Raw genomic sequence first — 13,752 nt, forward strand, 5'->3', positions numbered from 1 at the left:
AAAATGACTGTATTTTTAATAGATATACTATGGTTTTTTTTTTGGTTGCAATGGTGAAAAACATGGGACGGTTTTTTATTGTGTTCTGTGAATCTGGTTTCCATTCAAGCCGTCTTCAACCATTATTGGTGTGATTGTGTATAAAATACTAAATTATCTAAACAATTTATTAAGATACTTAAACATCGTAAACTCAACTGAAGTTTGATATATTCCAAAAACTCTGAGTAGGGAAAGTTTCAATGTTTCTATTATTTATATATCTGTTCTTGTTTCATAGTTATCGATACAATAATGTTCATTTGTGCGCTCTTTATTTTATTTTAAATTAACCTAGTGGTACATTTAAGCAATCAACTTTGTGTACACAGTCTTATCAAACCGGTAAAACGTGTGAATGCTTTGAAAACACGCGTAAGAGCAATGACTGACACGATGACAACTATTCCCTTTCTTTAGTCTGGATTAGCAAAACGTTTAAGGCTTCGAGAGAAGATATATTGAATGTTAAACGCTATAGTTTCCTTTGTCTCTTTAAAATAACACACTTTAAAATGATGTTATCTGAAAGATTTACCCTAGAAATGGTTAGTTTGTTTGTAGTTAAGCGCAAAGCTACACAAAGGGCTATCTGTGCTCTGCCCACCGGGGGTATCGAAACCCGGTTTCTAGCGTTGTAAGTCCGCAGACATGTTTATGTTTATATTGTATTATAAAGCTTAAGTTTTTTTATCAGGTGATCTTAATCTACTAGTGAATTTTTCTTTTTGGAAATAAATTCAGTACAATGTATTAGTAATTATTTCATTATTAATTCAGTACAATGTATTAGTAATTATTTCATTATTAATTCAGTACAATGTATTAGTAATTATTTCATTATTAATTCAGTACAATGTATTAGTAATTATTTCATTATTAATTCAGTACAATGTATTAGTAATTATTTCATTATTAATTCAGTACAATGTATTAGTAATTATTTCATTATTAATTTTTATTGAAATATGTAATATGTTACATTCGGTTTTAACTCGTGTTCAACGCATGTCTGTATTTAAAAGTAATCATATTGTAAAATGTCATTATTTATCTGGTTTTGTTTTGTTATTCTATAAATAAACATTCTCATTAATCTTAATCATGGCCCCCCTCAGAGGCCCAGCGGTATGTCTGCGGACTTACAACGCTAGAATCCGGGTTTCAATACCCGTGGTGGGCAGAGCACAGATAGCCCATTATGTAGCTTTGTGCTCAATTACTAACAAACTTAATCATGATTATTTTTCCGCCTTAATATTATTCTGCTCCTTCTTATAAATTTTCCACCTAAGTTTTGGTCTGGCTTATTGTAGCAATTTCTACAGCAAGGATATAGTTCAAAATTTACAATAGCAAAAAATTAAAGTCGTATTATTGCTTTACTTGTTTAAATATCCGCATTAATAAATATTGCCCAATGTTAACAGCGATTCTTGCAAATTGTTTCCACAGAAGCTTAAAATATCTCTTAATCGGGCCTTAGAATGGAACGAAAGGAGCACCGAAGATGATCGCTCTTATTATTGCTGGCAGTTTATCACAGTGTATGTGCGCCATAAAAACAATAACGTTAAGTTTGGCTTCGCATACACAACAAATATTGTATAAGAAAATAAAATACTGGCTATGACGTATAAGAAAATGTAAATTCTTAATCAGAGTATTAACGAATTTCCAGTTTTCGTATCTTAGTTACAGATTTTTTTGTTTCCCTCTGGTTCAGAACAGACAAACTTACCCACTCCCCTATCTAAAGCCATTTGGAGCTTTCGAAAAGCTTGTGACTGAATATTGGGACTGAGTATTCCATGAAAGTTCATTTCATCATCTTCACCTGTAGCAGATGGGATGTCTTCTTCATGGACCATCCTGTAGACAGCGGAGTCTTTATTGATTGGCTGGTCACCCTTCATGAAGTTAATCCTGCACCAGGACCAACAATTCCAATATGAATACTTTCCTTAAAAGTACTTAAAGATAAAACTCAAGATTCGTTCAAATATTCCACTGATTATTTTCGTGTATGGTGACATCCAAAAAAAGACGACTGAAGACATGTTATTTGTATTATAATAATTACAGACTGAAAAACACACTAAAAGTTAGTCAGTTGTAGATATGGTCAGTAAGATACTACATCTTAATGAAAGTTAGAATTACCATATTACAAAGAATCGTTTAAAAGCAAGTCGTGTTTAAATACATATACTGTTGGCAACTATTAGCGTTAAATATTATACACCCTCTTAACATCAATAAAACTGATATGGTTTAAACTAAATAGGAGAGGCGGGAAAACTGATATTTCAGGTGATTACTATGTCGATGGCGTTGGTAACATCATTGCCTATTTACGTCACGATTGCTAATATACGTATTGCAATTTTCTTATAACACCTATAACTTAATATGAATAAAACTGTTGTCTGGAAAAACCGACTTCCTGAACGGTTGTTGATTTCATTCCAATATGCTCAGCTTGTATTTTTATTAGTATAGGCTAGAGCATCTTAATTGATTTACGAATTCATCTGCCTTTTTAGTACACTAGTTTTTCATTTGCGACTGGATGAAGTATTCCCAACACTATATTGCTATTCTCTCCACATTTTGTTTTTCATTTTTAGTTTTTTCACCTGGTACAATTTTAACTTGTTTTATTTGTAAAACAAACAGTAATTTATAATCTAACTAACCTAAGTTAAGTTTATAAATGAGTAAGCTATTTGTTATACAGAGCTTTGTTCACCATTGACCCTTGTTAAGATCCCGAAATAATCTGAATGGTCGACCTAGGGCGTGCTCCAATACGCTTGATTTATTCGGCTTTCTTCAATATGCATGTTCTTTCACTCGCATAAGTAGCTTTTTTTTATCAGAGAAACAATGCAACCTCGGTTGCAAGAAGGATAAGTAAATTAGTAAACCATACTTGATGTTTACAATGAAGAAATGCTATCTTTATATGTGAAGGATTACTGTAGATAACATCCTAGTTTAAAAATCCATGTCAGTTACACGGATGCACTTTACGAAGTTGGGTGTGTAGTAATTTTTTCACATACAGAGAATATTTACTGATATATAGCAAGTTTATATAGATTGGACATTCAGGAACTCCATACTTTGATAGTTTACTAAAACTTTGTTTCTTCGGATAGTCATTAATTATTCGATCAATCAAATAAATAGAAAACATTTATTCCACGTATGCAGACATTTCTTGACGTTGTCAAACTCTTTATGCAAAAGCTTATTGGTCCTTGAAATTTTGTGTACACGATGAACTAAAACCTTCACAGTTCATATATAACTTGTAAATAAATTTAGATTAAAGTGTTTCCTATTTAAAAACATAAATATGACCTGGGTCCTGGAATATGAATACGTATTCCCGATAATGGCTTAAAATCCTGTGGACATTTCTTCAACCATTGTTTTTCATGAAAATAGAAAAATATTGGCAAGAGAAGTAGCCAAATCTGGAACTCATCAGTCTGATCACAAATATTACCATTGAACAAAAAATTGATTCCTTAGTTGTAAATTTCATTAAATACAGATATTGGAATGCATAATTCATTTGATTTCTCACTGCCCCCCCCCCAGTGGCACAGCGGTATGTCTGCGGATTTACAACGCTAGAATACGGGTTTCGATACCCATGATGGGCAGAGCACAGATAGCCCATTGCGTAGCTTTGTGCTTAATTGCAAACAATACTTCCAATTGCAAACAATTTCTCACTAATAATTAAACCTGCACTTAACTGCTTTGTTTCTTCCAAACGTATGCTAGTAATATAAAAGTTTAGTTTTGTTTGTAGTTAAGCACAAAACTACACAATGTACCAACCGCAGGTATCGATACCTAATGTTTACCGTTATAAGCCTTCAGAGGGTAGTATACAAGGGCTCAATGTCGAAAGTATATTCGTTAGTATTACACTTCGAAACAACAACTAAATATTATGTGAAAGCATGATTAAAAGTCCCAATATTTGAAACTATTGGACATCCTTCTTTATGTATTTTGAGAAACCCATAAAAATTTCCCTGGAGACTAGCGAGTTAAAGATTAAAATTTTGTGGTACGTCGGGTATTGGAATTTTCTTTTTAAATTCTGAGGTTCTTGATATACAGTAGTAGTTAAAGTTTCCTTTTTATTGTCCGTGAAGCAAAACATTTAAGAAAAGTAATTTTTCTTGAGACTTTTTTTTTACTGGGAATCGAATGTGATTCTCAATATTGTTGAGGTGACTCAAAATATTTTCACCAAGTGTTTTATCTAGAATGGTGAAAGTGTTATCCACATATATCTTATAGCTTTTAATTTTGTACAGGAATGTTTCCAAGGCTTCCTTTTCAAAAGTTTCCATAACTAAGTCTGCTACAACAATTGAAACTGGTCAGTCCATAACTGTACCGTGGATTTATTGGTAATACTGTTCATTGTATTGGGATAAAACTATGGTTGTTAAAACTCGAATGACAATATTTCGAAATGTTTGTTCGGATGAATCAGATCAGGTTAAGCCAGTATATTGTAAAATTCTTGAAAAATAATAGGTACACCAACAATTGTGTTGAACAAAAGAAAATAGCAACATAAAGATGGGATTTTAAAACCTACTACAACTACAGTGATCCCTTATGTTAAAAGATTATCTGAACAGGTTAATACACACTTAGGTGAAATTAATGTTATAACTGTATATATATATGTGTGTATTAAATATTTCTTTTCTTTTTTCACCAGAGGTGAAATTAAAAAGAGAATCTGTTACGCAGAGGCATAATACATTATTTGATTGGCCGTATCCTCTGCTGTGGACTGCAGTTTCGCCTATTCGAGGCTCATCAACATAGCTTTTGTCAGCAAATGAAAGAAATACCATCAGGCCTCTTATAATGATGAAGTATATATGATATCTTTAGGGTTCTGAGTCCGTTTTACTTCACCATATAGTAAACTAAATTACTTCAAAGGGGTACAAGTTGGTAATTTAATTTAGGTTACTATATGGTGAAGTAAAACGGATTCAAAACCCCATACATAATGATATAACTGTTTATCGATCCAGCACAACCTTAATTCATACCCAGTCCATCCAAAGATCTAATCCACCCCGAAAATATAATCATTGGTGGATATCAAATTTCCTGTGAAACATGTCATGACATGTATTATGGTGAGACGGCTGAACATTAAATACACGTCCTGACTAACACAAACATTATATTAAGTTCAGCCGGATCAACGCTTCAGGCTTAGCACATCACATTTTTTACACAAAATCACATTTGAGATTGGAAATATAGTAAATTTATAACCAAGACCAATAGTAAATTGCAACACAATTTTCCTGAGTTATGGCGTATCCTAGGAGACAAGAATCACATGAGCTTACTAGGTACCAGTACAACTGTTTTACCAGAATACCATGTATTACTACCGTAATCATAATTAACCACCTACGATGAACCACAACACACAGTAGCCATTGAGGAAAACACCGGAATGTGTTGAAACGTTTGGCAGGTTTTTAACTATTTGTTTTTTATACAACTGTTTTAAACTTTTGTGTTCTAAACCTAATTTTATCTGGTATGTCACTAAAAAAGGTTTTTAATACTATCTACTCAGACTTTTAAACCGTCCAATAAATTACAAAATCTAAAGTTTGATAGTAACATGATGTGTTAGTCCTAGTCTTGATGTGGAGTCCTTGCATTATAACATTCCTTTGGAAGAAATAATACCGTTAAGAGCAGTTTTAGTTTTTAACAAGAATTTAAACGAATTATGCACCCCTCATTCTGTATTTCGGAACTCAGTGAATTTGGTAACTGAAGGATCACATGTTTGTTCAATGGTAGTCTTTATGATCAGATTTATGGGTTCTAGATCTGCAACTTCTCTTTTTTTTTTGTTGGAGGATTGTCCAATCTCTAAACGATTATATTAGCAGATATATGCGGATGACACTTTTACCATTTTCAAGGATCTTATTCATAGTTCTCAACTTTCGAATAATTTAAAATAGCAAACATTACGTCATTAACTCTACACTTGAACGTCAGAAAGTTCGTAAACTCGAATTATAGACATGTTACTTTAAAATTGTGATAGTAACTTTGAATATGAACTTTCGTTTTGAGCAAAGCCACATTGGGCTATTTGCTGTGTCCACCGCGGGAAATCGAACCCCAGATCTTAGAGTTGTAAGTCTGAAGACTTACCGCTGTCTCAACAGGAAACTAAATGTGAAGTTGACGGTATAAAAATAATTTACCAGCCTTTATTTTCATTTAGCAAGTTATGTTTGTTTGGTTGCTGATAAGCACAAAGCTACACAATGGGCTACCTGTTCTATGCCCACTGCGGGTATCGAACTCGAGTTTTACCGTGATAAGCTCTTAGATTTACTGCTGAGTCACCGGAGCTACAAGTTATATACCAACAGTGTTTAAAGGAAACTTGGCTTCGTGCAATAAAATCCCAAGTCACTATAAATTTGTGTATAGAGTTTGAAATACTTAGCGTGATAAGCCCTTAGATTTACTGCTGAGTCACCGGAGCTACAAGGTATATACCAACAGTGTTTAAAGGAAACTTGGCTTCGTGCAATAAAATCTCAAGTCACTATAAATTTGTGCATAGAGTTTGAAAATACCAAACACTTTCAACGCAAGAATGATTTTCCTAGTTAATTCACTGATCGAATAATTCATGACTATCTGAATAAACAAAACTTCAGTAAACTATCAACATATGAAGTTCCTAAATGTCCAGTCTGTACAAATTTGCTATATATCAGTAAATGCTCTTTGTATGCTAAACAAGAGAGAATCTTCAATAGCTGCGGCTCTTGGAATTATTTTAGGCAGGATTAGAGTAAATTAATCTATGAGACTTTTTCTTTCTTTTTATTGTTTGTTAGAAGTTAAGCACAAAGCTACGCAATGGGCTATCTGTCCTCTGCCTATTACAGGTATCGAAACCCGGTTTCTAGAGTTGTAAGTACGCAGACATACTGCTGCGCCACTGAGGGGCGTTTTTTCCCCCTTTTTATTAGCTATATTTTTGGGCGCGTATACCTGATTCTATTTTATTGGTTGGTTGTTTGAAGTTAAGCACAAAGTTACACAATGGGCTATCTGTGCTCTGTCCACCACGGATATCGAAACTAGATCTCTGCCAGCCTACCCTCAAATTGAAATTCTTTTAGGTAGGATTAGCGTAAATTAATCTATGAGACAGTGGGCGTGGTCAAATACATCAGTCAAAAGGGTTTGACCTCCTGAGTCCAAACCTATAATTAGATCTCAAATCGGTCAAGAGATGACGGAGCTATTAGCTAAACGTTTGTACTTGGAAAGACAAAACAAAAAACTCAGAGCCGTTCTATGAACCGATATGCCGCGGCTAAAAATTACTACGCACCTATCATCATAGAGTGTAACCTTATGTACAACTGAGATGCATTTTTAAACCAGGATGTCATCTGCAGTAGTTCTTTAGATATAAAGATAGCATTTCTACATTGTAAACATCAAATCTAGTTTATCAACTTACTTGTCCTTGTAGCAAACAAGGTTACATCGGTTCTACACACACACACACACACACACACATATATATAAGCTACAGGTGACAGTGAATGAAAATGAAAATATATAAACGCCAAATAAATCATGTGTACTAAGTATCGGAGCACACCCTAGGTGGGTTTGGTATACTCGTCTATTCAAATTGTTTTAATATCTTAACAACGGCCAATGACGAACAAAAATTTTGTTGTTGTTGAATTTCACACAAATCTCCAAGAAGGCTATTTGCGACAGCTGCCCATAATTTTGAAGCGATAGACTAGAAAGTCGGTAGTTACTCAACACTACTCACTGCCAACTTTTGGGTTATTCTTGTCAGGTCGAATAGATGGATTTGATCGTCACCCTTATAACGCAAACACGGCCCTAAGGTACAGTACGCAATTTTAATTTTTTTGGTAACTGGATGCGAACCTCGGAATCTCAGCTCCGTAATCCACATAAAGAGAATTTACTCATCAATAAGCTGAAGCTTAAAATGAATCAAGTTAGTTCAGTTTATAAACAGCTGCTTATGTATTCTTGTTTCTTGATAAGTTTTATTGTATTTTTAGCAGTTAAAACTTTACATCATGTCCTAGAATTGTTATTTCAACAAGTCTTTAACTTTTTATGACAGCAGAATTTCGGATGCATTTTAAAACAAAAAATCTCTATGTTTCTGGTTGTTGGGTCCCATCAACTACAGATCTTGTAGCATGAATAACAGACAACTGTAAAACTAAGTTTAGTGGCTGTTATAAGTTACATTTTAGTATTATATTTTGTATGATTACATACAGTTGTAAATTTTGTCCACTACGTTTATAGTGCTATGCTTGTCCTTCGTGTGTTTTTCAATCACTATGCAGACGTAATTTTCCTCACCTATCATTAGTACAGAGTAATTCGCATCTTATATCTCGCTAGAAATGTATTATCATAAATGGAACGTGTTAGCTTCTAATATATTGTGTTCTTCTCACCCTTTAGCACCTGTTGTTAAGACTTCGGTCTGCGCCGATAGGGTCTCAGCAATGTTGGTCATGGAGTAGATATTCGCTGGAGAATTGTACTGTTTGTTGACAATAGTTTGAATCCGACCGTCCTGTCCAGCTATGAAAGGTTTGGCGCTCACGTTGTGCTTACTTCCAATGTTGAGAGACTCCTAGACAAATCAAGATCACAAATTCGACATTTCTTCCAGATATTTCCATCACAACTTAAAAACCACACTAAACCGACACACCTTTAAATATTCTCACATTTTACTCAATCAGATATTAATAAATCCATTATGGTGCTGGAAAAACCAGTAGTTATGTAAAACAAAGGGTTATCGTGATTTAGAACTGTGATACAATTACATTAACCCACCCTTACCCAGTGGAATCAAAAGTCTTATTCTAAACCAAATATATATTAAAAACTGTACTTTACTCTCTAGATTTAAATCTACTGACTTGTTGAAACTAACGTCTTTTAGTGGAACTAATAATCAACCGTTATCGTGTTTTTCCTAGAACGAACCAGATATTCGAATTTCGTATCAAACGTGATCACAACTAAAACAACATGACATCCGTCACCACTAAAATTCTCACTTCAGATGTTAAGTTAAATAAATAAGCCCAAACCATAAGATGTAATTAACAACCACCGTGGATAAAGGTGCGCAATGAAACTTCGTAAAAATAAACAGGTAAACATTGGTGTCTAAAGAGCGAATTCAGTGTTTATTATATCTTATCAGCACTCAATGTAAATTGTCCCTATATCTAACGAACGCCATGTCAGTTCTGTAGGTGATAAGATGATAAGCATGTTTCCACTTCTGATGTGTGGCGATGTGGATGAAATGGTAGTGGAAGGGCAAGAGTCAATTGAGTGCACATGCTCAGTAAATTTTTCTAAGCAATCTTAGGATCAGACACGATAAACAAGACCACTGAGTTATAGTCGTCTCAATGTATGTTTATGCAGGACTGGTTTATCATATTATAAGGTTTGCTCGAGTTACTTTTACCACGAAACAATAATGTATCTTGGGACACAAGATCTTATGCAAATTTTTGGAATCGTGCGTCGGAAAAATTTCCAAGAATCCAGAAAGAATTCCTTATGTAACCTAGGCAACTTACACGTACTTATATCGTTTCTATTTTAAGAATACAAAAGTCGTACTGAAAAGGTTAAATAATTGTTTATTTGGTTTTGTGTTCATAGATTTATTTTCTAAGGTTAAATGGCTATCGTCCATTTTCTTTAAATATGCGAACTTTCTTAATGTGAACTTGATGTTTTTAAATTTCAACCAAATCTAAGTTATAGATTCACACGCAGAAAGACTACTGGAAGACTAAGAAAAAAGAGCAAGAGACAACTTCTGGAATCACGTGATAATTATATCATGAAGAAGTGATAAGCGTAACGAAAAAAAAAAAAACAAGAAAACCACAAACTATTTACTATTCGTATTTACAAAGTTTCAAAACTTGTTTTTGAAATTTATAAGTTAAAGCAAATCACTTGCAACAAAATGAGTAGAAGAAATATGTATACGTGGTTTAAAACTTTTAATATCCACTATATAACTCGATACATTGAAGACACATTTAAGACAAATGTATAAGATACATTTACTTGGATCCTGGGCATAAAATGGGGGGAGGGGAAAATCATGAAGAGTTTTTAATTCAGTCCAATCAAAATTTCCACTTCGAAACTTCTGGATGAATAAATACATTTAGGGGGGGGGGAGATTCTAAGGAACTAAATCATATATAAAACTGTTAAACTAGTTAATGCTATGATGTTTTGGCTTCGCCGCAATTTTAAGCTTAGCATTAGTGGCTATTCAATCATTTAATTTTAAAATTTCATCTTACATATGTATTCTATTACTACTGAATTACCATAACTAAAGTATCAATGCTATCAACTGGCCAATAAACAAATTTATTTACTAAGCTCAGAATAAAACATCGAGAGAACCAAGAACATCTGCACTTTTCCTAAGCTGTAAATCTTCTAAAGTCATTCCAATTGTGTTCAATTCAAGTGTCCTACAACATTTCGACAGTATGTCCCCCCCCTAAAAAAAAGCACATACTGCATTATGCTTATAAATAGTTGTTTGCCACTTTATTATCATAGTTAATCGACATCTAGTTATAAACCGCCAATAGATGGCACTACCAACGCAAATATTCAGCACTTGAACTACTCATACGTACAATGACACAATGTACTAAGTTCACATAAGATATGTGAACGCTACTTTAAAGTCAGTATTATCACGTTAAGTCAGTTAGATATTTCTTTACAAAGGTGACAAATACGAATCTAAGAATATTATGAAAAAACATTAAGTCAAGATTCGACCAGCATGTGTACTTTATTTACTTTGTTGGCTTGAAACTTTTACAACATATCATAAACATCTTACTTTGACAGTAGAGCATCAGAACAAAAGCACCATCGTGCATAATACATGTGACTCTTATAAGATACCTTAGAAACAGTGGGCTTCGCAAGTGTATACGTTTAACCAAAAAACAAAACGTCAAAAAAAAACTTTATTTTTGAGAAAGCTCTAAGAAACATTAAAAAAATATTTGATTGGATGAGTAGCTCAACATACCCCCTTTCTTGGGGGTTATCAAAATAATTTGCCAATAACTTTCAGATAAAAGTACAATAAATGTAATGTCTAGTTGTATATTCTGCTACCAGTCGACGCTCAAACCAGAAAAACTGGAAAAGTGCATTTTATTTCTTGATTCATCAAACATCATATATATATATATATATACCAGCTAATTAATAATTTTAAAGTGAAATACTTGCAAGAAGTAACAAATATAATTAATGAATTAATGTATTTATCATACATAATTAACCCTATGACCTTTTGAAATGAATCAAGATTCAGAAAACCACAAATTTCCTGAACGTGATGCCAGATGTCCTAAGAAATTATATATATATAAATAAACAGAGCACCATATTGCCTTTTTGTTCTTCAAAATATTTAAAGTTTTAGCACTTACAAATCATATTTCATGAAAAATATACATAAATAAATTTCGGTAAGATTAAAAAAATCATAAGTAACGCAGAATTTTTATAAAATCTCTATTATAACATATGAGATATTTTTAAAGACTCTATAATACCCACAACTTTAAAACCCGTAAGACAGGGTAAAAAATATCGTTGAACAGAACCTACGAGTCTTAGTGTAACTGTTGTAATATATTATCAGAGAGTAATGGATTTCAAAGATAATATTAGTTTAAAATTTATTTTAGATATTTGAATTCGGTAAAATTTATTTTCAAATATTTCAAACAATAAAAAAAACACGATGCTTTTAATTCTAGGGTAATTTTTCATGTCCTATTCCATGTATGTATTTAGTCACACGTTTATAACTGTGATCAAAAAGCGCCATGTTAATAAAAAACACGGTTTGTTTTTGATAAAGCACTGTGAAACAATAAAACATGTTTTATTGCCTAGTTGGATATTCTACCACCAGTCGACGCTCGAAACAGAAAACTGGTATAGTGTCTATTATCTCTTGATTTATCATACAATATATTTACTCAGAATGCTCGTAATAAGATATAAAAAATAACCAATTACTGTATTTATTATATAACGCTTGGTGATAATTTTAAAAACGAAATGCTCAGAATAAGAAATGAAAAATAACCAATTATTGTATTTATTACATAATGCTTGGCTCCAGTCAAAGACAAATTATATAAATTTATAATGACTGAATTGCAACAATTCATCAGCTAGTTTCCTTCAGTTGTAATTTTAATTGGTAAAAAAATTAATGTGAAAATTATATTTCAATAAGGGCATTCCCAACAATTATTATCATAATAAATTTATTTGTCAAGTTAACAAATGTATTCGACAAACAGCAAATTATAATGTCGTTTTGAGGTCATTGTCTTACGTGAGTAGTTTTAAAAAAAACACAAACTTAGCAAGTATTTTTTCCACAATGTTAAATTTGTTTATTTCTTCATATGTATTTTTTCCATTTTTTACAACGTTAAGTTAATTGTAACTACATTTTGCACCAAAAATTGTTTCTGTATAAAAGTATTTTTTGCAATATATATTTAGTTTACTGTTCTGTTACATAAAATAATAATAATTTAAATAGTATTTCGCATATTAAGGCGCGATAAGAAGAATCTTGATATCAAATAAATCCTTGATACAAAATATGAATAGCTGTGTTTTTTTTGCTCATTGGGACTACTTATAAACAAATAGTATTACATTTTCCTCTGTACAAGACATTATAAAATATTAACTGAACGATAGCCATAAATCAGTATTCAAATGAACTTAGCCTGTTATGAAATATTGGCAAGATTTTGATAATAAAACCATTTATTACCTCTATTAAAAGCTTCCTAGAAAATATCTACGTACTTTGTAATTAATTTTTTTTACTTGTATTTTCATTTTTAGCAAAGCTATAACACAGAATAATTTGGCAAGAATAATGGCCATTGCGTTACCACATCTTCCTTATATTCTGGTTGAAATTATTCTGATTCTCTCAAAACATCTGGTTAACCTTTAAGCATTAAACTTGTGTTAATTCATTCTCACTGCAAATGCTTTGTAAGTTCTTCCAGTTATCGTGATATACTTTATGTTAAGTTTATTGTTTGTTGTTTCCATTAATTATAGAAATGTTTTTCAACTTTTTGATTCAGATCTTGCTCATTTGGATATAACCTATTTTCCATTAAGAAACCTGCCAACGACCCAAAAATAATACAGAAGATCACAGGAAAAATAGCTTTGTGAATTAATGTAAAACTACATACTATGACCAATTAACTATTTTCTCTCCATTACTTACGAAGTAATCATACCTGTTTGGTTGCAGCCAGAGATGTCTTGGTGACTGGTTTGACATTAGGACCACTACCAGCGACATTTACAACTGCTGTCACTGTCGGTTTCCAAATCTTCATACCTCCTCTGTTAGATATAATAAACAAATAATCGTGGTTGGAGACGGCTTGAATGGGTAATGAAGAAAAACTTTAATATAAGTTTAACATAACAGCAAAT

The 13,752-nt window shown here is 32.5% G+C and overlaps 1 protein-coding gene across 1 annotated transcript in view; it reads right to left on the reverse strand.

Annotated features, from left to right (window-relative positions):
* The window catches only part of LOC106460136 (PDZ and LIM domain protein Zasp-like), an 82,202-nt gene that overhangs the window by 37,695 nt on the left and 30,755 nt on the right, over positions 1-13,752 (reverse strand). The window contains exons 3-5 of the mRNA XM_022386275.1: positions 13,551-13,659; positions 8,622-8,803; positions 1,781-1,965 (exon numbers count right to left, since the gene is read on the reverse strand). Of these exons, the coding sequence (XP_022241983.1) occupies positions 1,781-1,965; positions 8,622-8,803; positions 13,551-13,659 (476 nt within the window). The remainder of the gene's footprint in view (positions 1-1,780; positions 1,966-8,621; positions 8,804-13,550; positions 13,660-13,752) is intronic.

Source organism: Limulus polyphemus, unplaced genomic scaffold, assembly GCF_000517525.1.
Source record: "Limulus polyphemus unplaced genomic scaffold, Limulus_polyphemus-2.1.2 Scaffold1, whole genome shotgun sequence".
In the NCBI taxonomy this organism is placed as follows: Eukaryota; Metazoa; Arthropoda; class Merostomata; order Xiphosura; family Limulidae; genus Limulus; species Limulus polyphemus.